The sequence below is a fragment of the Pleurodeles waltl genome, chromosome 5 (genome assembly GCF_031143425.1).
Source record: "Pleurodeles waltl isolate 20211129_DDA chromosome 5, aPleWal1.hap1.20221129, whole genome shotgun sequence".
In the NCBI taxonomy this organism is placed as follows: domain Eukaryota; kingdom Metazoa; phylum Chordata; class Amphibia; order Caudata; family Salamandridae; genus Pleurodeles; species Pleurodeles waltl.
The window spans coordinates 1717852950-1717877648 of record NC_090444.1 but is presented as its reverse complement, the minus strand read 5'-3'; the positions used below and the strand labels follow the sequence as shown (position 1 = coordinate 1717877648).

Sequence of the window (24699 nt, the reverse complement as noted above, 5' to 3'; positions counted from 1 at the left end):
GTCTCTTGTTCATGGACGACTCTTGAGGGTGGCTAGCAGTCGCAGCTGCAACCTCTGGCAGTTTTCTTGTGACCCCTGGCGATGCCTTAGGCCCCTTGGCCACTGAGCCATAGTGCTAAATTGTACAACGGATGAAAAACCTTTTTAGAAATGTTCTGAGAGCTTATATTTTAAGTAGTACTGTATCATTACTGTGAAGCTGAATATGATAAATATATGGGAACCCTGTGCATTCATCCAGGTGGAGGTGGCCAAACACTTCCTAAACAGACTAAAGACCAGTTTAAGAAATGAGTAGGTGTTATATTTCTGCTGCAGTCTTTGCTCTCTGACTGAGGCTGGAACACAGTCAGATGATGCTTCCTTATCACAGTGTATATGATAAAGGGGCTTGGAGATTTGTGGAGGAAGAGAGTACATAGTTTATTAAGAAAATTAGGGCCTGATTTAGAAATTAGTGGACGAGTTACTGTGTCATCACAACGGTAATGGATATCCTGTCTACCGAAGTCCAAATCCTATTGTATCCTATGGATACAATCAGATTTTGGCGGACCAGATATCCATTACCATTGTGACAGAGTAACTCATCTGCCAATCTATAAATCAGGCCCATAGTGTATTGCACCCCCCTGATTTCTCCCCCTCTTTTGTCCTCCTCCCTTATCTGTTTTCCTTGTTTCTTGCTTCTCCATCCATTTTTGTAAGGAGAGAGATTGTCTGTTACCTTTATAAACATGCTGTATCTGAAAAGGGTAAAATGCTGGACATTAGAGGAACAGCTAATTGTTTCAGCATAACAGAGAATCACATGTAATACTAACTTATGGCCTGATTTAGTGTTTGACAGACAGGTTACATAGGATGTAATGGAATCGTAATATGGCGGACGGGATATCTGTCATGTTTGTGATGGAGTAACGCCATCTGCCAAACTCTAAATCAGGCCCTTAGTTTTTTGCAGACAGAATGATACCTAAGCATTGTTACTAACAGATGTTACTACTACCCACTCATGGTACTCAATTTAGTGACGTTCTGGCCAATGAATTATTGAGTGGTATTTACAGGGGCTAATGTTTAGATCGTTGAGCTATCCCTCTGGAAGTGGTTTTTTTTATACGCTTTCAAGAATTAGATGTTCCAGACTCAGGTCCTGTTGTGTGTTCATTGTCTGTTTAAATACAGAGCTTGAGTATGTCTGAGTAAGGATTTTTTAGCAGGAATTATGTTTTGAAACCAGAGCTGCGCCCCGGGGATGCCCCACACAACTTGCAGGCTGAATCTGCAGAAGGATGCGAGCCCCTATAATGAGCCGCACCCGGATAGTATTATAGCTCCCCCGCAGACATCCACTCGGACACTGCCTAGGTCGCACCTCTCTGGGGTGTGCGTTTGTTTTTTTGTTGGTTCACAGTTGGGGTTGGGATCCAGTTGGGGAGGGAGGGAGGGTAATTACCAGTTTGTACACCGCGGGTCTGCGCATAACACAAGACACATAGATGGAGGTTGGGGAACGGGCTGTAGTGGCGATGGGGAGGGGGAGGACTGCTTGGACCCCATCAGGGACCAGACTGTTAGATGCACCACTACGAAACAAACATGGCCCAGCAAACAGCCCACAACGTAAGCAAATATATCATAGTCACCTGGAATGTCAGGGGCCTAGGGAACCATAGAAAAAGGTCCAGGGTGCATGCAAGACTCAAACGCCAGGGCACACACATTGCAATTTTACAAGAAACCCACCTACTGGACCCAGACTTACAAGAACTGCGGAACAGATGGGGAGGTCAGATCGTAGGCACATCTTATTCAACCTTTGCGAGGGGGGTCCTGATATGGATGGCAGGGAGTGTTCAATTTCTTCTAACATCATACAGGATAGACCAGGGAGGTAGGTACGTGGTGGTGGAGGGTAAATTAGATGGAAAACAATTGTCACTCATAGGAATATACGCCCCGAACACTGCGTTGCCTGTGTTCCTGAACACGCTCACCCCAGCCCTATTGACTAACCCTGCAGCACCTGCAATATGGGGTGGTGATTTCAATAATACGCCGGACCTGACATTGGATAGGTCAAGCCCCCCCACACATTCAGCGGCCAACAGACGCCCCGGGTACCCACTGGTGACATGGGCCAGTGACATGGGTCTCTGCGATTTGTGGCGCATGAAGCACCCGCAGCGCAGAGAATACTCATTTTACTCAGTACCACACAAAGTATACACTAGGATAGATCTGCTATGGGGTACCCGGGACATTTGCACAGTAACCAACGGGATTGAATAATTAGCTAAGTCACTATCAGACCACTCACCGCTTAAAATAACTTTAGATTGGGGCAGGAGGCGACAAGCGATCCCAACCTGGAGATTACAAGTGGAAGCGTTGCAGGACCCTGCATTTAAAGACGCTTTGAGTACAGCGCTCAAGCAGTACTGGGAATTGAATGCTGGCACTACAAGCTTAAGAGCAGTAGAGTGGGACGCACATAAAGCACTGACCCGCGGGCACTGCATTTCCACTACATGGGGGGTAAGACGCACACTCCATGCAGAGGTTACCAAACTGGAAAAGAAACTAAGAGCACTAGAAAACGCAGTGGCCCGCAGCGAAACACCATATACGTCATTAAAAGATGCGCGCGCAGAATACGCAGCTGCAGACGCCACACTACGCCTACATGACTACAAATATCACTTGACCAGATTACAAGCGGAAGGTGACAGATCGGGTAGGCTGCTCGCATGGCTCCTGCGGGAGGAACGGCAATGCCCCCCAATAGGGGCAATAGTGTTAGGCGTAGGCGCAATAGCAACCACACAGGATGAAATTAATGATGCGTTCAGGAAATACTACACACAGCTATACAGCACACGCACATCATGCACCCCCCAACAACTCGAGTCCTTTTTGGTGGAATCCTCTCTGCCCCAACTCACACAAAATGACAGGGAGACATTAGAGGCCCCCATCACACTAGGAGAACTAAATAAGGCTCTTGAACAACTACCTAGAAATAAAGCTCCAGGGGCAGACGGCCTGCCATCAGAATACTACTCCACTTTTGCAACACACCTTGTCGCACATCTCCTAAAAGTCATGGAAGAAGCAGAGATCAAGGGAAGTCTCCCCCCCACAATGAGAGAGGCAATGATAGTGGTCCTCCCGAAACAGGGGCGAGACCCCACTGACGTTAGGTCCTATAGACCCCTGTCTCTACTAAATCTAGATTGCAAACTACTTGGCAAAATACTAGCCAACAGGCTAGCTCCTCATATGCACACTTTAGTACACGAAGACCAGAATGGATTTATCCCAAAACGCAACACCTTTCTCAACATTCGTAGGCTACTAAGCGTAATGGGCGATACCCCCCCGAGTGCATCTGAGGAAGCGGTGATCTCGCTAGACATCGAAAAAGCATTCGACACACTAGAATGGGACTTCCTGTTTGCCACCATGCAGCGAATGGGCATAGGCCTAAAATTTATAAGATGGGTACGCATACTGTACACCAACCCGCAGGCCAGGGTGAAGACAGGAGGAGTCATATCAGAGAGCTTCCCAATTAGCAGGGGAACAAGGCAGGGCTGTCCCCTTTCCCCCCTGTTGTTCGCCCTGGCGATGGAACCACTGGCCGCGCGTGTCCGTGCAAAAACAGAAGAATGGGGGGTGGTAAGGAACGGCACATCCCACGTCATATCATTGTATGCAGATGATGCTTTGATCTATATACGCAGTGTTGGGGAGGCACTGCCCCCGGTGATGTCATTGCTACGCGAGTTTGGAGAGATATCGGGCTTGATAGTTAATTGGGGGAAATCCTGTATATTCCCACTGGTTGGCCGGTCCCCAGCGAGACGAGAGAACACTTCACCAGGCCCATTAAAATGGTGCTTCGACACATTCAAATATCTCGGGGTTAACGTCTATCACAGTGCTGAAGACCTTAGGGATGGCAACCTGGGGAGAGCGGTGACATCTATAAAGAGCTCATTGCGTTTCTGGAATAAATTACCGCTCTCACCATTGGGAAAAGTTGCCATAGCCAACATGCTAGTGCTGCCCAGGCTGCTATATCACTTCGCTGCCCTGCCGATCATAATTCCTAAAAGTTTCTTCAACAGTTTAAATTCTGCATTGGTGCAGCTGGTATGGGGTGATGGCAGAAGGCGAGTCGCACTCAACACACTATATCACCCAGTGGCGGCGGGTGGACTGGGAGCCCCTAACTTTGAGCTCTACTCTGCGGCAGCACAGCTGCAGTGGATCTCAAATTGGATTCATAACTCGGGGTCGGCGGAAGCTGCCTGGCTGGTAACCCGACTCCGGGGAGTCCCCCTGCTTGAGTGGCTCTCGAGCAAGCAAACTAAAAGCACATGCGCAAACCCATTGATGGCAGCAGCACATGCATACTGGAAGAAGTATATTCAAAAAGATGCCAAAAAAATTCCCTACTCACCTCTCATACCACTAGAACGAATCCCTGGATGGGTGACAACTGGATCTCACCTATCCGCAACCTGGATAGAAGCGGGCATAATCACGGTAGGAGAATGCTTCGAGGAAGGAAAACTAATGTCCTTCGAAGATATACAGGCCCTCACAGAGATCAGCCCAGGGCAATTTCTGACATACCACGCTATATGTCATGCAATTAGAGGTACATGGGGGCCCGGGGACGCTGAGCCAGACATCTCAATGAACCTACAGCATATGCTGAGCTACGACACACGTGAAAAAGTAGTCTCAAATACATACAAACTACTAAATAAGCCCCCGGAGTCTAATCTGCAGAAAGCCCGAGAAAGGTGGAATGCCGTACTGCCTGACCCGATCACAGAGACAGAATGGCCAAAAGCCCTGAGCCACACACGCGAGGTCTCAAGGAACCCCAGATTCCGATACACACAATTTAATTACTTACATCAGACTTATTTAGCGCCAGCCAGAATTAAACGTATGTTCCCTGGATCGGACCCAACTTGCCCTAGATGTAAAACCCCAGCAGCACAGTTTTATCATATGGTCTGGGAGTGCCCGCAGGTAAGGGGGGAGTGGACCGCGCTGACCACTGCACTGTCGGAAATGACTGGCCTGGGCTTGGACGCGAATCCCAAATCCTGTCTACTTGGCCTCAGGACCAGAACAAAAAGGAGCAAATTTATGCACAGATTCGTAGACCTGGCTTATGCAATGTACAAAAGACTAATAGCCATGAACTGGAAGGCCTCTAAGGCCCCTGACCATGGAGCTTGGCTCGCCCTTACGCTTCGCTGGACACGTGCTGAATATCAGGTACTAACGAAACTGGCGCGAGGTGGTCCTCGACACTCGGGCTGTGAAACCTGGGGCACATTGGTCTCCAAACTAGAAACAAAGAATGACGAAAAACCTCCCTGAATAGCAGTCAGACGCGATAACATAGACAATTGTAGGTTTCACCCCGGTTGCAATACCACAGTAATCATGAGTAGCGCACACACCTGCCAATGGTGCCTAAGCACAGATATAAATACACTGCACCCCCAAATACACACTAGCCAATTAATACACACAGCCCATCGTCCCCAACTAGTAAACTCAGGGTCTTCAGAAGTTAAGTTGCCCCTTCCCCCGCCCCCCGCTCTCTCCCGTCCATCTTAGGGTTCGCCCTGAACTAGAACTCTTGCTGGCATCGAAACCTCCGCACGAAAGATAGTATCAAATGCGCGAACTAGCAATGCCTGTAAGTACAGACATAATAGCGCGGATCTAGCGGTGTACGAAAGATATTGGTTGTTTGTTAAATCTAATAAATAAGCGCCCAGCAAACTATTGTAACTGTAAACATCCTATCACTGCTGCTAAATGGATGCATCGAAATGTTTGATTTTATTGAAAATTTAATAAAGATATGTTAAAAAAAAAAAAAAAAAAAAAAATTAAAGCAAGGCAACTCATCTCTGTAGCCAAGAATAATGGTATTGAGTGAAGCAGAGTCAGAGGTCATCAGAATACATACCCCAAAATGGGAGTAACAACAATTTCTGGAATAATTCTTTGGGAATCAATATTGGCAGCTAGTTATAAGAAGTGGCCTGGCTAGATAAAGGCCTTCTCTAACTGTGTACTATACTTCTTTCCCTGGAAACTGTCAGTCAAAATATAAAACCAATTATATGAATTCGATACAAATAGTATCTTAGTTTAAAAACAACACGTATAAAGTGTTTACCTAATGTAATCTTACAGATTAATCACCCTGTTTTACTTTTTGCAGTTTTATCAGATATTGCATATGGCTTGTGTAGTACCAGATGAGTTAAGCATCGAAAAATTGGCAGAGTGGCTTGGGAACAAATTACGATCTTTGATTGGAAGCGAACTATTACTGCTTTACTTGCCAATGGTTCTGGCATTTTACTACATGTTGACTCCATATCCATTATGCAAACTTGACTGTCTAAACAGTGTATGTGTAGAGGTATCTGACAAACAAAGGATGCTTCACAAGCATTGTTAGACTTGGCATCATTGACATGGTCTCCCCTAACCTTTTGTCCCTACTTCCCAGGTTGCTTCCTTGTGCTGGACTCTTTTTTTGCTGTTTTGTTTGCTCTGGACACTTTAGCATTGCTGACCAGTGCTAAAGTGTAAGGCCCATATTTATACTTTTTTTAGCGCCACATTTGCAGTGCTTTTTGACGCAAAAGTGGCGCAAACTTACAAAATACAATTGAATTTTAAAAGTTTGCGCCACTTTTGCATCAAAAAATGACCCTGCGGCGCTAAAAAAGTATAAATATGGGCCAAAGTGTTTCCTGTATAAATTATATGTGTACATTACTTATCCATTATTTGCATATTTGATTTACTAGTAAGTCCCTAGTAAAGTGCACTAGAGGTGCCCAGGGCCTGTAAATCAAATGCTACTAGTGTGCCTGCAGCACTGGTTGTGCCACCAACATTAGTAGCCCTGTAAACATGGCTCAGACCTGCAACTGCAGTGTCTGTGTGTGCAGTTTTAAACTGCCAATTCGACTTGGCAAGTGTACCCACTTTTCAGGCCTAAACCTTCTCTTTTCAGGCATTTAAGGCATCCCTAAGGTAGGTCCTAGGTAGCCCCATGGGCAGGGTGCAGTGTATGTTAAAGGTGGGACATGTACTTATGTGTTTCACATGTCCTGACAGTGAAATACTGCCAAATTTCGCCTTTCACTCTTGCAAGGCCTATCTCTCTAATAGGTTAAGATGGGTGCTGCCTTTAAATATTATTAAAGTGCAGTTCCCTTTTGGAGGCAGATAGACATCTGGAGTTTGGGGTCTCTGAACTCACAATTTAAAACTACATCTTTTACAGAAGTTGGTTTTTAGATTGTGTGTTTGAAAATGCCACTTTTAGAAAGTAGGCATTTTCTTGCGTAAACCATTCTGTAACTCTGCGTTTTGTGGATTCCCTGTCTGGATCAGTTTGACAGTTGGGCTGTTTGCACCTCTCCTCTAGACAGTGACTCTAAGGGAGCTGGGGTGTAGCCTGCATATCCTGATGGGCCATCTGGGCTGAGGGGAGGGGAGGAGTGGTCACTTACACCCGAAAGGGCTGTGCCTGCCCTCACATAATGCAGTCTCCAACCCCCTGGTGTGTCTGGTAAGGCAAGATCTTGAAAACAACAGAAACTTCTCTTTGAAGTAGGCCTACTTCAAAGGCAGAAAGGGGTATAAGAAGAGCACCCAAAACTCCTGTGTTGGACCTGGCCCTTTTACAGGATCATTCCCCAGACTTTTTGCTTTTTGCCTCCTTATTTTTCTGACCTTTGTTGGCTGACGTTTTGACTCTGAGCACCTTTTCACTGCTAACCAGTGCTAAAGTGCATGTGCTCTCCCTTACAAGATTGGTATGATTGGATTATACCTAATTGGCATATTTAATTTACCTATAAGTCCCTTGTAAAGTGGTATCGCTATACCCAGGGCCTGTAAATTAAATGCTACTAGTGGGCCTGCAGCGCTGCTTGCGCCACCCACTGAAGTAGCCTGTCAAACCTATCGAAGGCCTGCTTGCGCAGAGCCTGTGTGCACAGTTTCCTGCCACAAGGACCTGGCATCTAAATTTACTTGCCAGGCCCAGAACTCCCCTTTTACTACATGTAAGTCACCCCTAAGGTACGCCCTAGCTAGCCCTTTGGGCAGGGTGCCATGTGTGTAGAAGGCAGGACATGTGCCATGTTGCGTGCCTGTCCTGGTAATGACAAACAGCCTAACTTGGTGTCTCACTGCTGTGAGTGCTGCCTCCTCAGAGGATTGCATTGGAAATGCCCTGCCTAATGTGTAAGGGGTATTGTCTGATTTATTAGGGGTAGCGTAGGCATGTTTTGTATGGTTGTGATAGTGGTGAGAAATGCTGCCTACTGGTGTAGGTGTATTTTTTATTACTATCACAGAAATGCCACTTATAGAAAGTGCACATTTATCTGTGCTTATGACTTTGGTGTGTTGCAGCTTGCCTCCAATCCACGTCTGGGCAGACTGACAGTTGGGGCTTTGTGCATACTTCTCAGACAGCCTGAACACAGGGAGGGTGGTGATGTCACAGAGGTGCATCTACATATTGTAAAGCCTTCCTGGGCTGAGAGAAGGGAGAGGCGGGGCACACCTGCATTTGTAAAGGCTGTGCCCTGGCCTCACACAATAGGGTCGTTTACCCCCCACTGATGTTTGGAGCCTGTGCTGGAGGAGAGAAAGGGCACTCCCAGAACCAGTTGTAACTGTTTGGAACCCCCTCTCCTGGCCATTGTAAAACACACTGTAAACCTAGTATAAGTACAGGGGAATTTTCCCCACAATTGAGACATCTTTTGGACATTCTTGGGACTCCAGGAACCTTACCTGGAGCTGGACGCAGGATGCTGTTGAAAGGACTCACCAGGACCACCTTGGACTGCTGCTGCTGTCCTTATGCCTCCTGGTTGTGCTGACCTGCTGCTGGGTTCTCCTGCCCTGCACCCCCCTTCTTCATCTGTTTTCTCCAGAGGCAGGGTGCTGTGGCCCCTGACCTTTGTAAACTCTCTGCAGCACGAGGAGTATGGGTCTGACTGACTAAAGCGCTGGGGAAGCGCTCCTGTGTGACTTGTTGGCACTTTTTAAAGCGCTCCCTGGCTGCCAGAAATCACTGCCGCAGCCTGGGGTCACCGTGGGGCCCCTTTGCGTTCTTCAAGAAGCGTCCTCTGTGCCAACATCAACGCCGCGGCCGTGGCCGAAACAACAAGGCATTTGCGCTTTTTAAAGCTCCCTTTTGAGGTCCCCAAAGTCACTGCCGCAGCCCAGTTATCTGCTGTGCCCAAAGTGCAAGGATCGCGCTGTTTCTGGTGCCCTCAGGGCACAAGAATAAACAAAGCCAGAGCAGACGTGCTCCTTTCAGCGCCCCGGGGGCACGGTCCGCTCTTGTGAATGCCCCCGGGGCACCAGCCGCCTCCCATCCTTCAGGAATCACTGCGGCGGCCCGGGAACCTTCTTCAGACACTCGCGGTGCAGTAGAGTGTCTTCTCGGGCCCCAGGAGGGGTCCGACCTACCAGCCTCACGAGCAGGACTCGGGGGACGGCCCAGGGAGCACCCCCTTCCCCGGGTCTCTGCATTAGGAGCAGGATGCTCCTTTTCCTGGCAGTTGTGTTCTCTTACCAAACGAGAAAGGGGGACCTCGACGGAGGCCCCCCTCCTTCTCGCCCCCATATTTGCTTGTTGGGCCTCGCCCTGGCCCCAACCCCGAGGACAGGGTGTGAGGAGGCTGAGGTCGGCCCCTATCCAAATCACGGGCCCCCAGAGGGGCCTGTTTTCTACAAGGAGAGGTACCAATCACCCCTCTCTACCCCAGAGCACCACATGGCCCCCGTTTCACGCATAGGAGCGCCGGGGGCCCCTCATTCCTCTTTTAGGCACTGTGAGTGCCTCTTCATCAGGAAACCAGGTACTTTTTAGGAATATAGTGGCTCAGTGAGCCAAGTATGGACCTAAGAGAATTCATATGTGTTACTTGTTTTTTCTGCCATTACATATACGTGCTAATGTTCCTTTTATGGGCCTGATTTGCTGATGTGTATTTTTATGACTTGGGAGATGTTTTCTAATGTTCCTTTTATGGGTATTAAGGAGTTATTCATGACAAGTGCATAGAATTCTTACTGTATTTCCTGACTACTGCTTATGTTGCAGAATCCTGAGTACTTACGTGTTCTAATGTGATAACTGCATATTCTTGCAGAGTATTAGTAACTTGTGTAACGTTCTGACAACTGCTAAGGTAGCAGGGTATTACTTACGTGTAATGTTGGTCTAATTATCTTTTGTGCAATATAGTTTATTTTTACATAGCTCCGTGTTGTGTTTACTTTGTGCTGTACATTTTGCGTCACGTGTGTTGTGTGTGTTGTGCAAACGCTTTACACATTGCCTCTGGGATAGGCCTGACTGCTCGTGCCAAGCTACCAAGGGGGTGAGCAGGGGTTATCTTGGATGTGTAACTCCCTTGCCCTGATTAGAGTGGGTAGGTTCTGCCTGGCTGAGGTGCATACCCTAGCCAACCAGAAACCCCATTTCTAACACCCTGAAAATCAGATTAATTCTGGAACCAAGAGGAACCTCTACCTTGGAGAAGAGCTGGAGAAGCTGGAGGAGGAGTACTGCCCCTTTGCCTATGATTGTGCTTTGCTGGGTTGGCCTACATTAGCTGCTTCTGCCTGAGAGAGGACAAAGTCTGACTTTTGTGTGACTTCCCAATGGTGAAGAATCTCCAAGGGCTTGGACTGAACTTGCTTCCTGTTATTGAAGTCTCAGGGACAACAAAGACTTCTCTCTGCCAGCACTTGGGCTTTCTTCTGAGAGTCCTGCCTGCCAAGTGGTGCCCTAACCTGTCTCTGTGCCCTTGAAAAGTGCAGCTGGTAGAAAACGACCGAAATCCATGCAAAGACCGCCGTGCAGGAAACTTTGGGTGCACCACCCGCCTTGCAGCGGATAACCGCCGTGCCGCCGGCCTCGCAGCTAAAATCGATGCTCCACATGCATCACGGCTGGAAGATCGACGCAACGCGGCTGGAGAAACGGTGCGCAACATCTGCAGCAGCTGCTGTTAACGATGCAAGCCCCACGCAGCGCGGTTTCTTGACACCGTGCAACCGGATTTCAACGCAACATCGATGGGCACGTAAATTCAACGCAAAGCCTGCTCGGACCTGAGGTGCCCGTCTGGATCGAGGCATTGCTCTCTTGCAGGAGAGAAGAAATGACACCATGCCAACCCGACCGCAGGAGAAACGACACGTTCTCGCTTGAGGTGAGAAATCGATGCATCGCTAGCCTTTTTCGATGCACACTCGCCCGTGCGGCTTTATTTTGACGCTACCAAGGTACTATTGTGAAATAACAGTGCTCTCACTGTTTTCTAAGGATTAAGGGCCAGATGTAGCAACTTAAAAAATTGCGAGGTGCAAAGTGCGACTCGCAATTTGCACCTCGCAAATTGGTATGCAGTACGGTGTCTCAGACACCGACTGCAACTTGCTATGGGGTCGCAATGACCCACCTCATGAATATTCATGAGGTGGGTCGCAAATTGCGGCCCCATAGCGAGTATAGGCACTCGCAAACATGGAGGCCTGCTGTCGTCAGCAGACCTCCATGTTCGTGACTGCTTTCAATAAAGCAGTTTTTTTTTTTTTAAGTGTAGCCCGTTTTCCTTAAAGGAAAACGAGCTGCACTTAAAAAAAAAAACGAAACCTTTAGTTTCGGTATTTTTTCAGGGCAGGGAGTGGTCCCTGGGACCACTCCCTGCCCTGAAAAAATATTTTTGGGTCCATTCACAAAGTGGAAGGGGTTCCATGGGGACCCCTTCCAATTTGCGAGTGGGTTACCATCCACTTGCAGTGGATGGTAACTGCGATAGCATTTGCGACCGAGTACGCGGTCGCAAATGGTATTGCATACCACTCAGACTCGCAAATAGGAAGGGAACACCCCTTCCTATTTGCGATTCTGAAATGCATATTGCGAGTCGGTACCGACTCGCAATATGCATTTCTGCATTGGGAAACGCGTTTAGCAAGTCGCAAACGGCAATTTCTGCTGTTTGCGACTCGCTAAACGTTTCCTACATCTGGCCCTAAGACTCTTATTCTTTTTTAAATTCATAACTTGGCTTGTGTTTGTCGGATTTTGGTCATTCTGGTCTTGTTTTGTTTAGATGAATATTATCTATTTTTTTAAACCTGTGTTGTGTAATTTTGTAGTGTTTTCCCTGAGGTACTGTGTGTGTTGGTACAAATACTTTACACATTGCTTCTGAAGTTAAGCCTGCCTGCTCGTGCCCAGCTACCAAGGGTCAGAGTGGGGGTTAACTGAGGGTGAGTCTCCTTTACCCTGACTAGAGTGAAGGTCCTTCCTTGGGCAGGAGGTAACCTGACTGCCAACCAAAGACTCCATTTCTAACATGCATGTTGTCAAAGTTCCATCGGTTGAGGCAATTTTGGACCCCATTACAAGGACACATGAGAGGGATGTTTGTTGGTAACTTAAAATTCATAAACATATTGATCTGCTTGGGCACACCAGAGAACAGAGGGTGATTAGACAGCCTTCAAATAAATTTAGTACTGTCCCCATTAAATATCATTAGATGTGAAATCAGGACTCTGCAATTCTTTGCAATACTGACTTTTTCTAATTGGTGGTCATTTTGAGAGATGACGCCTCAAATGGTTAAGGCACCTCAAACTAAAGAGTGGAAACCTTGGGCTTAATGAAATAATTTTTAGAAAAAATAAGCATTGTGATTAGTCCAGGCTAAGAATTTGGCTAACAAAACAATGAAAATTTTAAAGGGTTAGCGGAAGAAAATTAAAAGGGGCCCATATTTACAAAAAATGGCGTTACACCTCCTTGTAAATATGGAGAAGTGGTTAGCACCACCGGAGTACCACAAAAAGTGACACTCTGGTGGCGCTAGGGCCTTGTAAATCTGGCCCCTCATGTTTGGCTGGCATATAATTGGGACCAGGAAGCGCCTCCGAGGTGCCGAAGAAACTTGGCCTCAATGTTCTGACATAGAACCGTTTTCTTGCACTCAGGAGACACCAGGACACTGTAGCTTGAATTAGCTCGTGCTAATGAATTCCAGTCTAATCACAACGTACTTAAACATGTCTCAGTGATGTGTGGAGAACAAAAAGATCTGTAGCATTTTCTTTCATACGCTGCTGGCATTGCTCTCTGCTCTTTAGTCTGTACACAATTTTCACAGTTCGAACCTTTTAGTGTTCTCTTACCATTTCCTCTGCTACACGTTCATATCTCCATAACCAACCTTTTGTAAAATGCTCTCTCTAACAGCTTGCCAGCCATCATTACAGGAGACAACCATTTCTCAGGTTCTTCCTTCTCCCATCTCAGAATCTGAGCCCTGCTGCTTTCCTCTCTGTATGCTATCTAAAAAACACTTAGGGCCAGATGTAGTAAACTCCAATTTTGCGACTTGCAAATTGCGAGTCTGACGGACTCGCAATTTGCAACTCGCAAAAATGGATGCAGAAAGGTGTCTCAGACACCTTCTGCGACTCGCTATGGGGTCGCAAAGACCCACCTCATCAATATTCAACCCCATAGCGAGTCCCTGCACTCACAGGGATGGTGGCCTGCTGTAGTCAGCAGACCTCCATGTCTGTGACTGCTTTGTCAATAAAGCAGTTTTTTTTCATTTTGCAGCCCGTTTTCCTTAAAGGAAAACGAGCTGCAAAATGAAAACTAAACCAAAACCACTGCCTGCTCTGAAAAAATATTTTTTGGGGCATTCACAAAGGGGAAGGGGTCCCCTGGGACCCCTTCCCTTTTGCGAATGAGTTACCACCAGTGTGACACTGGTGGTAACTGCGAGTTGGTTTGCGACCGCATTCGCGGTCACAAAGCAACTCTGAATGGCGATGCGGTCGCAAATAGGAAGGGAACACCCCTTCCTATTTGCGAGTCACATTCCCAAATTGCGAGTCGGTACCGACTCGCAATTTGGGGATGAGCATCACGTTCGGCCTTTTGCATGCCGAAAACTGCGTTTTTCGCAGTTTGCGACATGCAAAAGGCTTCGTACATCTGGCCCTTACTGTGCTCAGCTATATTCCCTACTGGTAGCCATCGGCAGTGATGCCTCTAAAATCCTTAAAACCTTTCCACAACGAATGAGCCTGCATACCTACGATATTATTTAAGACCTGGGCAGCTGCTTGGCTTTAAAATGTATGCAAGGATGCCGTCTCCCAGCACCTTATGATGCAGTTGTCTATTTGAATTTACTAATGCATGAACAACCAAGTGACACACTTGTCACGGACAATGAAAGTCGACAGAACCTGAACATACACTCCCTTAACTGTAGGCCCTTTCTGAGAGACCCTTTTCAGGCCAGTGCCCACTTTATTTACAAACAACAGTCCATATTTACAAGTGGCCTTCACAGTCGGAGTGTCACTTTTTGCTTTGTGTGGCTTTTCATGGCCTTGTAGATATGGAGCAAGGCAACACAGCGCAAGTCGCTACGTTGCGTAACTTTGCGTGAGTGAGAAGTTTCCATGTGTGTTGCCTGGGTGTTCCCTCGCAACATCCATGGATTTTGACGCATCTTAATGCATTCCCAGATTTGCAAGTTTGCAGTTTTGCAAACCTGGGAATGTGTTGAAATCCTACGCCACCCCACGGCTGGCGTAAGAGTGCCACAACGGGGAGAAATGCTTTTATTTCTCTCTATTTTTTCCTCTTTCCATGTGTGCACATCGGAGGAAATCACCTACATTGATTGTTTTTGTGCATGAAGGTATCCCTTACTGCACAAAAACAATCCTACCCACAACGCAAGGACACTTGCTCTATGGTGCAAGAGTGCCTGCGTTGGTGCATGGCAGCAATTTTTGCGCCAACGCAGGGGGAGAGGTCAGAAATGCGCAGTATCTTGTAGATACAGTGTATTTCTGCCCTTTCCCAGTCACGCAGGGAGGCTCAGCAAGGCACTTGTGCGCCGCACTGCATCACAGACCTTGTAAATATGGCCTAACATATTCAGATGAAATAAAAAGTCTTAGTCCGGCATCTGGGCAAGAGTGTGTAACAGATAAAGTGCTCCACCAAGTATACCTCAGTTTTGCGAAGTCAAGTCTCAACCCGCTAAAAAAAGACAGAAAATGCCCAAGGTATATTGCATTTGCTAATTCATATATGTTATGACCCAAGTGTTTACATACAATCTACTATGAAAAATTGACTGCTCAAAATGTTTATGAGATAATGGGGAATCTATCACGTGTGTTAAAGAAATGTACTGAATTCACTCGGATTTTGGAGGATATTGAGTAATTATGCAAAGCAATTTATCAAGAATAGCTTCCTTTTTACACTACTTACACAATCATTAAAAACAACTATTAATGCATCAGCTTTCATTTGAGGAGCCTTCATTTAATCCTCCATCTTCCCTCATCATTATACCTGCCCCTTCCTTGTTCACAGCTACTGCTTCCTCCCTGCTTTACATCATGTTCTGTGTTTTCACGGCCTTGTTTAGAGCTCTCTGGTCTCCATTTGTCTTGCTTTTTTAACTCTTTTGTGCACTGTGCACTTGTCAGTTTAGTTAATAAGCTCAACGAACCTTTTTCTACGTGCGTAAATCTATTTTTTCCAGTTCACAGAAGTTGGCTTTCCACTTGTAAAATGATTTACTTACATGAACCCCTACGTGTCTGTGCACATAGACAAACGAGAACACTGTGGATCTTCACAAACCTCTCTAGGATCCAGCATGGTACGTCAAGGATTTACTCCTGTCAAGGGAAGGAGCAAAATCCTTACACTGGGAAGGGGACACCTCCAAAATCGGTGGCGATTTATGGTTTCTGCAGGGGAAAATATATTCCATATGGAGGCAAATAAAAGGAAAAAAATGATTTTGCCTTCACATGATGGTATTTTCCTTAGGTTGGTAATCATAATTAACACCTCACAAACCCAGGTGAAAGTTTAGTTCCTTGTTGTCTGCAACAGTATGCAGTTCTTGATTGAGATAGCTTTTGTTGGTCTTAATCTGCGGTTTACAGAGACTTCGTGCCATTAAATTACTTTTTCGTCTGCTTTTTTTGATTGAGACAGCTTTTTGCTATTCCTGAAAGCGGTAGGTTGGGGGTGCGTGTGGTGGCGTTTAAACACCTTTGCAGGGCACAGTTTATCATTCTATTTTTAGTACTGCAGCTGTAAATCTCGGTCACGTTTTTGTGTTTATATCTAGACAATAAATTCACGTTCCTAATAAATCTATGTTTTTATTTTTTTCAATAAACAGGACAAAATAATACATTATTTTGGGACAAGCCATCTATAACAGGGACCTTCGATACATCCTGCAACTGCTTCAGAGGCCCAGACATAGGATGGGTCACATTTGTGTCACACAATGAAATCCAAAGAAAGAACTTTCTAAAAAATGATGATTTCTTCCTTTTTGCTGATTTTGAAGGTATGGTACTATTACCTGCAGCTACTATACAACACAGATAAGTATTATGTTATTTACATGACAAACGAGATAAAAAGAAAATTAAAAACAGATCCTAGGCTCTCATGCGTTGCAAACCCCGTGATTTGCAAAACCATAGGGGTTGTGAACACAAAAGGTTTTTGTTTTATTGTTATCCAAACCCTTTCAAGATTCAAAAAAGCCTTTCTGAATCGCAAAAAAATGTTTGCCATCTTATTTTTAATCTAATTTAATAGAGGGTGTAAAAGAGGAAGTGGTAATTAATTGCTCCTGTGGAAAATTTTCCGATTTGAGAATTGTGCCAGGTGGCTTGTTAAAACAGGCAATCGTAAATGCAGTAGGTTTCGCCTACCGATTAATAATAAGCTGCTTTTTTGTTGTAAGTTCTAGCTTGGTAAAAAGTTCTGCAATATAAATTACTGAAAATTTGTTAAAGTCTTATGACTTGTTTATTGAGAAAGGCAATATAGAGTGCTGTTACTGGTGGTACTATAAAGCGGTGGGCACCAGCCCATTTAAAGCACTGGCTACATCTAGACCTATTCAAGTGTTATTTCTACTAAACTCACAAGGTATCAGTGGGGCAACAGCGGTTTCTTCTCTAGGGCAGGGGAGCGTCATCCTCCCACCCAGTGCGAGACATGCAGCCAAAAATAAAATGGCAATGAAAAGATTTAATTGCCATTTTATTTTTATTGATGTGCACACTGCAGCAGCCTTGAGCCCAGACACATGCTGGGAATGTCAGGAAAGGAGCAGGGCTGACTCAATGCTTTTTTGCGCAGGCCAAAGTGACATGCGCATTTTGAAGCTCTCCACACAGCAATCTTAAGACAGCTGGGTGGAGGCCAAGCACAGGCTTCCAGGACCTGAAGGAGCATCCGGCCAGCCCCCTCTATCCAATCCAGGTGCTCTTCTCATGCTGATTAACAGCATGAGAGCAACATCTGGATTGGTTAGGGGAGCTCTTCCTCTATCGGACAGCAGAAGAACACAGAGGCGGATGCGCAGCCTCTGGGCAAGTGTTGTTTTATTTTATTTTATTTTATTTCAAATGTGTAATGCATGTAAGTGTGTAATGCATGTATGGGCAGGGTCGGATTGGGAAGGTGGGCCGTCGGACATTGGGCGATGGGCCGGTGCCTAAGGGTGACTTGTGGGCCGCTTTTGTTAGGACATCTGCAACCGGTCCACGGCATGCCCTTTGCTTCATTCCCCTCCTGGCAGACCATCACACAGCAGGCTATGATGGGCGGGGGAGGGAGTGAGTCTGAGATGTGGCTGGTGTTACTGGGGGCCAGGTACTGCCCTACCCAGAGGCAATGTCTTTCCCCTGTTCTCCCATATCCTCAAAGCCTCTCGCAGGGCCATTACAATCAGGACATGTTGGGCAGGCTGGGTAGGGCTGTGAAGGACCTTCCTGTTCAGTTGGATTTGTGACTATAGAGTCATCTTCAGCTCAGACTTCCCTCATTCCCCCCTCAGGTAGCGGTTTTGTGCTTTTCTTGACTCCTCCCCTACCATGCCATCATCCCGAGGCTTTGGTGGCTGGGAAGAAGGTAAGAGAAGCACCATGGGTCTTGCTGGCGGGGGGCAAATGGTTTTGTGGGCCTTGACCCTCTCCTTCTTGTTGCTGGAGCAGTAGTAGCTGTGAGCTTTTACTGTCGCCCTCCTCTGTCACTTTGCCTGAGTTTCTTACAGGCCTTGGTGGGTGGGGGGGTGGTTACATAGGCCTGCTGCAACACCACCTTCCCCACAGGAAAAAAATAATAAATGTTGTAGTGTTAATGTCAGAGCTGCCAACGTTCGAACTGGGAACTACATTCCAGGAGTCCCGGCGTGGTGTCATCATCCTGTGATTGTGGGCGAATCACTCGAAGTCTAAGCTAAAAATGTATGTGGTATTGTGTAATATATTTAATCAATGGCCCCGGTGTCCTTGGGCTGCATTCACGATATATGAAGCTACAAAAATAAATAACCTTCTCTTTGACTATGTTTGAAGATTCTGGAAAGGCCAGAGCATGATCATTAAACAGGGCTCTGTATATGAAAACATCCATATTTATTTTCTAACATGAGTTTTATGCTGTTGTTTAGTCACAAGGCAGCATTAGAACACAGTGCTTTTTGCCTTAGAGCTACATTAAAGTACACGGTGATCAGAAGAAAAAACACCAGTTTTGTGTGATTTTCTTTTTTTTGAACCAGGTAGGACATTATAATACAAGTCATGTCGCCGGGTGGTAACCCTAACCTCATGGGTGTTGTGGCTCTTCGCCGTGTTTTTCACCTCGCACACCTGGCCAATTTGTAGTACTCCTAATTTTAGCCAATGTGACTGGCTCTATAAACTTAAGAATGCTTAATTTACCAACATTTCGATATAGATTAGTTCATTCAATGAGACTAACCAAATGGTGTTTCATGAAAGGGCACGGTATGTGGGCAACCTTTTTCCGGACTGCCTGGGCCTAATTGTGATCCCAATCTGACTCTGTATGTGTAGTGGTCGTGTTTATTTTGTAGTTAGTGTTAGTGTTTATTTGGGCTTTTGGAGGGAGAGGGTATTTTAGTTTGGGCTTTTTTAGGGAGGGGTGGTTTACTTTGGGGTTTTGGAGAGAGGGGGTGTTTTATATTTTTTTGAAAAGTGGTGGGGCACTTCACTTGCCCCCGTAATTTCAAAGGGTACCAGCCACCCCTACAATGGGGTAGATTGGATTTTGCTTGATTGCTATGGATTGGGGTGTGGTGAGGTGGATTGGATTGGAGTTGGGTGGATTGGATTGGGGGTGAGATGGATTGGATTATGGTGAGGTGGACTGGATCTGAGTGGGGTTGATTGGAGTAGGGCAGATTGGAGTGGGATGTATTGTTTTGGATTAGAATGGGGCAGATTGGAGAGCCAGCACGGTGAATCGTGAAAAATGAAATGATAGTAAAATTATTTTATTATCATTTTATTTTTCTTATGGCACTAGAGCCAGCCGAGACTAGGAAGGGGTGGGGCCATGAGGACAGCAGGGGAGGAGGAGCTGTGCGCACTGTAAGTGCACATGTCTGTTTGGCCGGTTGCCTAAGGACAGCCAAACCGACATGCGCACTTAGATCTCTCCACCTGAGCTGTGCTGCACAACTAGATGGAGAAGAGGCACAGACTCCCAGGCCATGAGCGAGTGTTAAACCAGCCCACTCAGGCCAATCACAGCACTGCTCTCATGCTGGTGAATAGTATTACCAGCATGAGAGCAGCGTCTTTGATTGGTGTCTGGGAGCTTGAGCAGTGTCCACCAGCCCGTGGGGAGTCTGGAGTTGGGACCAGAGAAGAGGAACACTGAGACGACAGCCGGCAGCGACAGGTAAGTACTTTTTTTATTTTATTTTTTGGGTATTTACCCCCCTGCCCTCCCACCCCCTGCCCCATCACTTGTCATTAGTAGCAGCCATCACTGTTTTTAATGTGATTGAAATCAAATCTATCGCCATATGTTTAATGAAATTTAGATTTTCTCAGTTCTATCAAGGAAATTCCCGAATATGTATTTAGAAATGTATACCAATATAGAGTGAGCATTCCAAAGTTTTAGAGTTTGAGTTCTACCTTCTGAAAACTTACAAATACATCGTAACCAAACTAAATGTATGTACTGTTTATATAATTGAAAAGACAGAAGTGCGCTATTAACCTAACTTGTAGATATTCATCTCTTCTGTGTTATATTGCAGATTTAACTCCTCTAATAAAGACTGAAGTCTGAACACATTCTGGAACGGAGCAAAACGTAACTATCTCACTGTGGACCTGGAAACAACCCTGTCATACTACAGAAATTCACCTTCTTAAACGGATACCACATTTTCCGACATATATTTTCTGTGTGCTGACTTTTTTTTTCTCATGGATTTTGAATGAATGCCTCAATTTGCACTAGTATTTAAAATGGTTTAATTTGATTTGTTGTCAGGCACTAAATATTGCGGATGAAGTATGAGAAATTGATCACTTCATCTTTAGAAATGGACCCAGGAAAATACACTGTATGTTGGAAGGAGTTAAATGTCTATCTATCTATCTATCTATCTATCTATCTATCTATCTATCTATCTATCTATCTATCTAATATAAAATAAAACAATTATGTTGTTAAGATAATCTTGACATCTTTAACCTATGATTCAACTGTTATTGGTCGATGTTGGTATGTCTTACACCATTTCTGTTTCCTCTGATATTCAGAACGCAAGTACCAAAATCCCTATCCGTCAAGTCCACCTGGAAGGAGTCACATCCTTTTCAGCAAAGAGGCAAAAAAACATCAAAATATCCCATTTGCAAGATTACACTGGTAATTTGCTAACAGGCGACTGGCACACTTCAGATTTTACAGTTACAAGGCACAAAATACAAGATCCATCAAAAAGTCTCTGATTTTCTACATCCGTCATCTCTTTACGGTTCCTCAAACAAATAATGGTGAATTGACCAGTATATACTGCACCCATAGGCAGGTGTTGTCTATAATCACTGGTACACTTACCATTTAGCACTGAAAATCCCACAGTGGCCCAACATTTGGTTCATATGTTTTAAGAAGCAGGACACCCTGATAATGATGTGAAACAGTTTATTTTAGCCCAGAGCAACAACCCCTTACCCGTCCTCTCTGAGTCCACCTTTTGCCACAGCTACCTGCTTCCTCTGCTAGAACACACAATCAAGAATCCAGCGGCGCCAGCATCGGTTGCTAGGATACAACTCATCTCCCCTTTCACAAATTTGATAAGTTAAATATATACAGAATTTCTCAAATATACATCCTAAACATTGAAACTAAATACATCTTCAATTGATAATACATTTAAGAACATACATATTATTCATGCCAGTCTGCTTTCCTTCTGCAGGGCTCTTTTCTGTTTTCCACATTAGAATTCGCATTTAACTGTGACTTATTTCCTCCCTCCTTATCCAACCAAACTTTGCATTCTAACACACTGCACAAAGTGATTTTTCTCACATTTCACTTCCTACAATCATCTAACTATACTCTATTTCCAATTATTTTTTTATTTCTTTGGGCTTAGACCATTAAGTAAGGCCATGCTTTTGACTGCCTATTAGAGGAGTTTATACCCAATCCCTTACATCAAAAGTACGGGTGCTCCTTTTCAACCTGTCATTATGTCTCTGTACATATGTCCATTGATTTGTACATCCACACAAGTGTTGCCAAGGTGTACACCAGCCTGCCTTTCAACAATGAAAAAGGAATCTCCCTAGTAGCCATATCGGCATATTGTGGGAACTCCACAGCATCTTTTTGACAGCTTCTTTACTATCGTTTGCCTATTCCTCCACCAATTGGACATGCTCTTTTAATACACAATTAAATCTCTCCACAAGACCACTTTCTCTTTGCTGGTACACTGCTGTCCTGGGATGTGTCACCCCTGTTTTAATTTTTTTTTTTTTTAATTCTTCAGCAACGAACTGTGGCCTATTGTCATTGACTACGCATTCTGGATATCCCTCTCTCTTAGACACTTCTTCACAGAAGTTTATTATGTAACTCGCTCTTGTTTCCCTTACAAATGGTACCTCGGACCATATAAGAAAGTAATCCACTAAAACTATGGCTCACTTTACTTCTATTCCCGTTATTACTAAATGATCCGCAAATGTCAATGGCAAGTTTTTGTCAAGGTTTATCCAGAAACTGAGTTGGTGAAATGGGTGTTTCTTCTGACCTGTGTTAGCGCGTTGGTCCTAAATAAGTAAACTTACAAGGTGACGTGTATAGGTCGATGAACCCTTTGATTTGAATGGAGTAACCTAGCTATGATGTGACCAATGTCTCAGTAATCAATGCACAAAATGTAATAACCATTATATAAATCATTGATCAGTTAATCAATAAAAAGCAATAAACATCACACCATGACTTTTCAGCAATGAATAACCACACCTCAGTATATGTTTTAGTATTTTTTTCCCTTTTTGTTACAATATTAAGTCATGAGATTAATTCAGATCAATTCAATTCAGGTCAGTAAAGCATTAATTTGTTAGAAGACACCAGAAACATAATCTAGTCAAAGCTTGCATCAGAGTGTATTCTACAGCATTAGCACAAGTCAAGAAGAAAATCAAAAGCAATAACTCAATTCTAGTCATGAAGTTCAGCAGACCAGTCCATCAATCATTTGTCTCTTTAATCTCTCAAATCGTCATGTAAGGAAACATCATCTAACCCAGATTAGCATCAGCATGTGGGACTTCATGCAAAACAATTTAGAAACAAGAATTGAGAAAACATCTAGCTAAGAATACTATATAGACAGCGCAAGTGGTACCTAGAAAGGAAAGGCACAAAAATACAATTCAGTCACATTGTCATATCTACCTATCCATGGTATAGGTCAGCAATAGAGTCAGTCTTCGTCCTCAGGTCATCAGTCGATCAGCATCACATCAGGCTGTTGGTCAGAGAGTATGAGCCCCATGACAGAATCTCAAATCACTTCTGCGGTCTCGCAATTTCAAATAAGGTCTGCTCTCGCAATCCTTTCCCCTAACATCTGAAGTCTTTTCCCTCTGTCACGTTGTTATATCAAAGTCACCCAGACTGTCCCCCAATTTCCAATTGGTCAATTAATCATACATTATGACTCTATCCAATAATGTCTATGTACCAAATCTATGAATTCTAATATTTCACAGTTCACATGTCATTGATTAGTTCGCCTTGCGATGTTCTCATCATCCGGCTCGCCAGGTATAAAAAATGTTGCATCTTCTTCTTCAGTCAGTGTCTTCATTGTTCGCGTCCTGGGAAAGTACATCTCATGCATGTTAAACATAAAAATGATACAGTTCTAGTAACTTCATCTCCAGTCCATCGGTAACCATAGAAAGCTTCAACTAAGCATTTTACTAAAACAAAAGACAGTTCACGGTTAGTTCATTTTGTCAGCATTTTCCACTGAACATAAATAAATACAGCTTCTGCATGAGGCCTTGTAAGACTAGACCAAGACTCTTGCTAAGCTAAGGTCTACAGTTAATGAAGAACATAGGTTATAACTCTCAATATGACATATTACTACATTAATCTAATACATTTTTAATATTTTGTGTATGTTAATCACTCATTTAGTACATTTCGTGAATACTGGTGGCCATTCTCCGAAGTCACAATTTCAAACATGCACATTATTTTTCTACTTTATTCATTTTCTACTAAATTCATTATTCAAAATACATAAACATTCATTAATAATTTCTAATTAAGACGTGTGTGTTAACACCTGTGAACGCAGGAAGAGTTTATGCTAAGTTCTTAATTCAAACATGGTTCCCCCTGATGTAGGTCTTGAAATGATTCACACCCCACCAGTATGCTAGTGCTTCCCTTCGAGGGTGTGTGAGGCAAAGGCAACTGCTCTTTCTTGTCCATTCTTCCTTTGCATCAGTACCGCCCCCAATCCATAAGTACTAGCATCCGCCACACTATGGATTCATCCTGGGGATCTAAAGGCATTAGTGCTAAACCTTTTACAATGCCTGACTTGAACCTTTTAAATGCTTGTTGACATTCTTGCATCACATATACTGTACACCTTTCTTCATTAACCCCCTCAATATACGTATTTTGTCTGCAAAATGTTACACAAATCTTGAATAATACTCGGCTAATCTGAGAAATGAACAAATTTGTTCTTTGTTTGTTGGCCAAGGTGCAAATTACATTGCTTCTGGAAGTTTCATTTTGGGTTGCACCCTTTCTCCTGCTAATGTATGTCCTAAATAATCAACTTGTAATACACCAAACTTGCACTTATCCATGCTCACTGTTAAACCTGCATCTTGTAATATGGACAATACTTCATCCAGTCTACGATCATGACCCTCCATACTCGCACCCCACACCAAAATGTAGTCTTGGAAAACCAGAACATTCGAAATCCCCTTCAGTCTACTATTCATAAGTCTGTGGAAGACTGCTGAAGCTGAAGCCAGTCCAAATGACCTCCATGGAAACTGAAATGCACCTTCTGGAGACATAAATGACGTAAGTGTTTCAAGCCAGAAAGCAACTGGATCTGATTATATGCACTTGACAGATCTATTGAGGAGAAGTACTTAGCATTT

The 24699-nt window shown here is 44.6% G+C and overlaps 1 protein-coding gene across 2 annotated transcripts in view; it reads left to right on the top strand.

Annotated features, from left to right (window-relative positions):
• LOC138296699 (meprin A subunit alpha-like) overlaps positions 1-22453 on the top strand; it is an 81290-nt gene extending 58837 nt beyond the window's left edge. For both annotated transcript variants that reach the window (XM_069236075.1, XM_069236074.1), the window contains 2 exons: positions 16353-16526; positions 20274-22453. In XM_069236075.1, the coding sequence (XP_069092176.1) occupies positions 16353-16526; positions 20274-20305 (206 nt within the window). In that variant the 3' untranslated portion in view covers positions 20306-22453. The remainder of the gene's footprint in view (positions 1-16352; positions 16527-20273) is intronic.
• The last annotated feature ends 2246 nt before the right edge of the window (positions 22454-24699 follow it).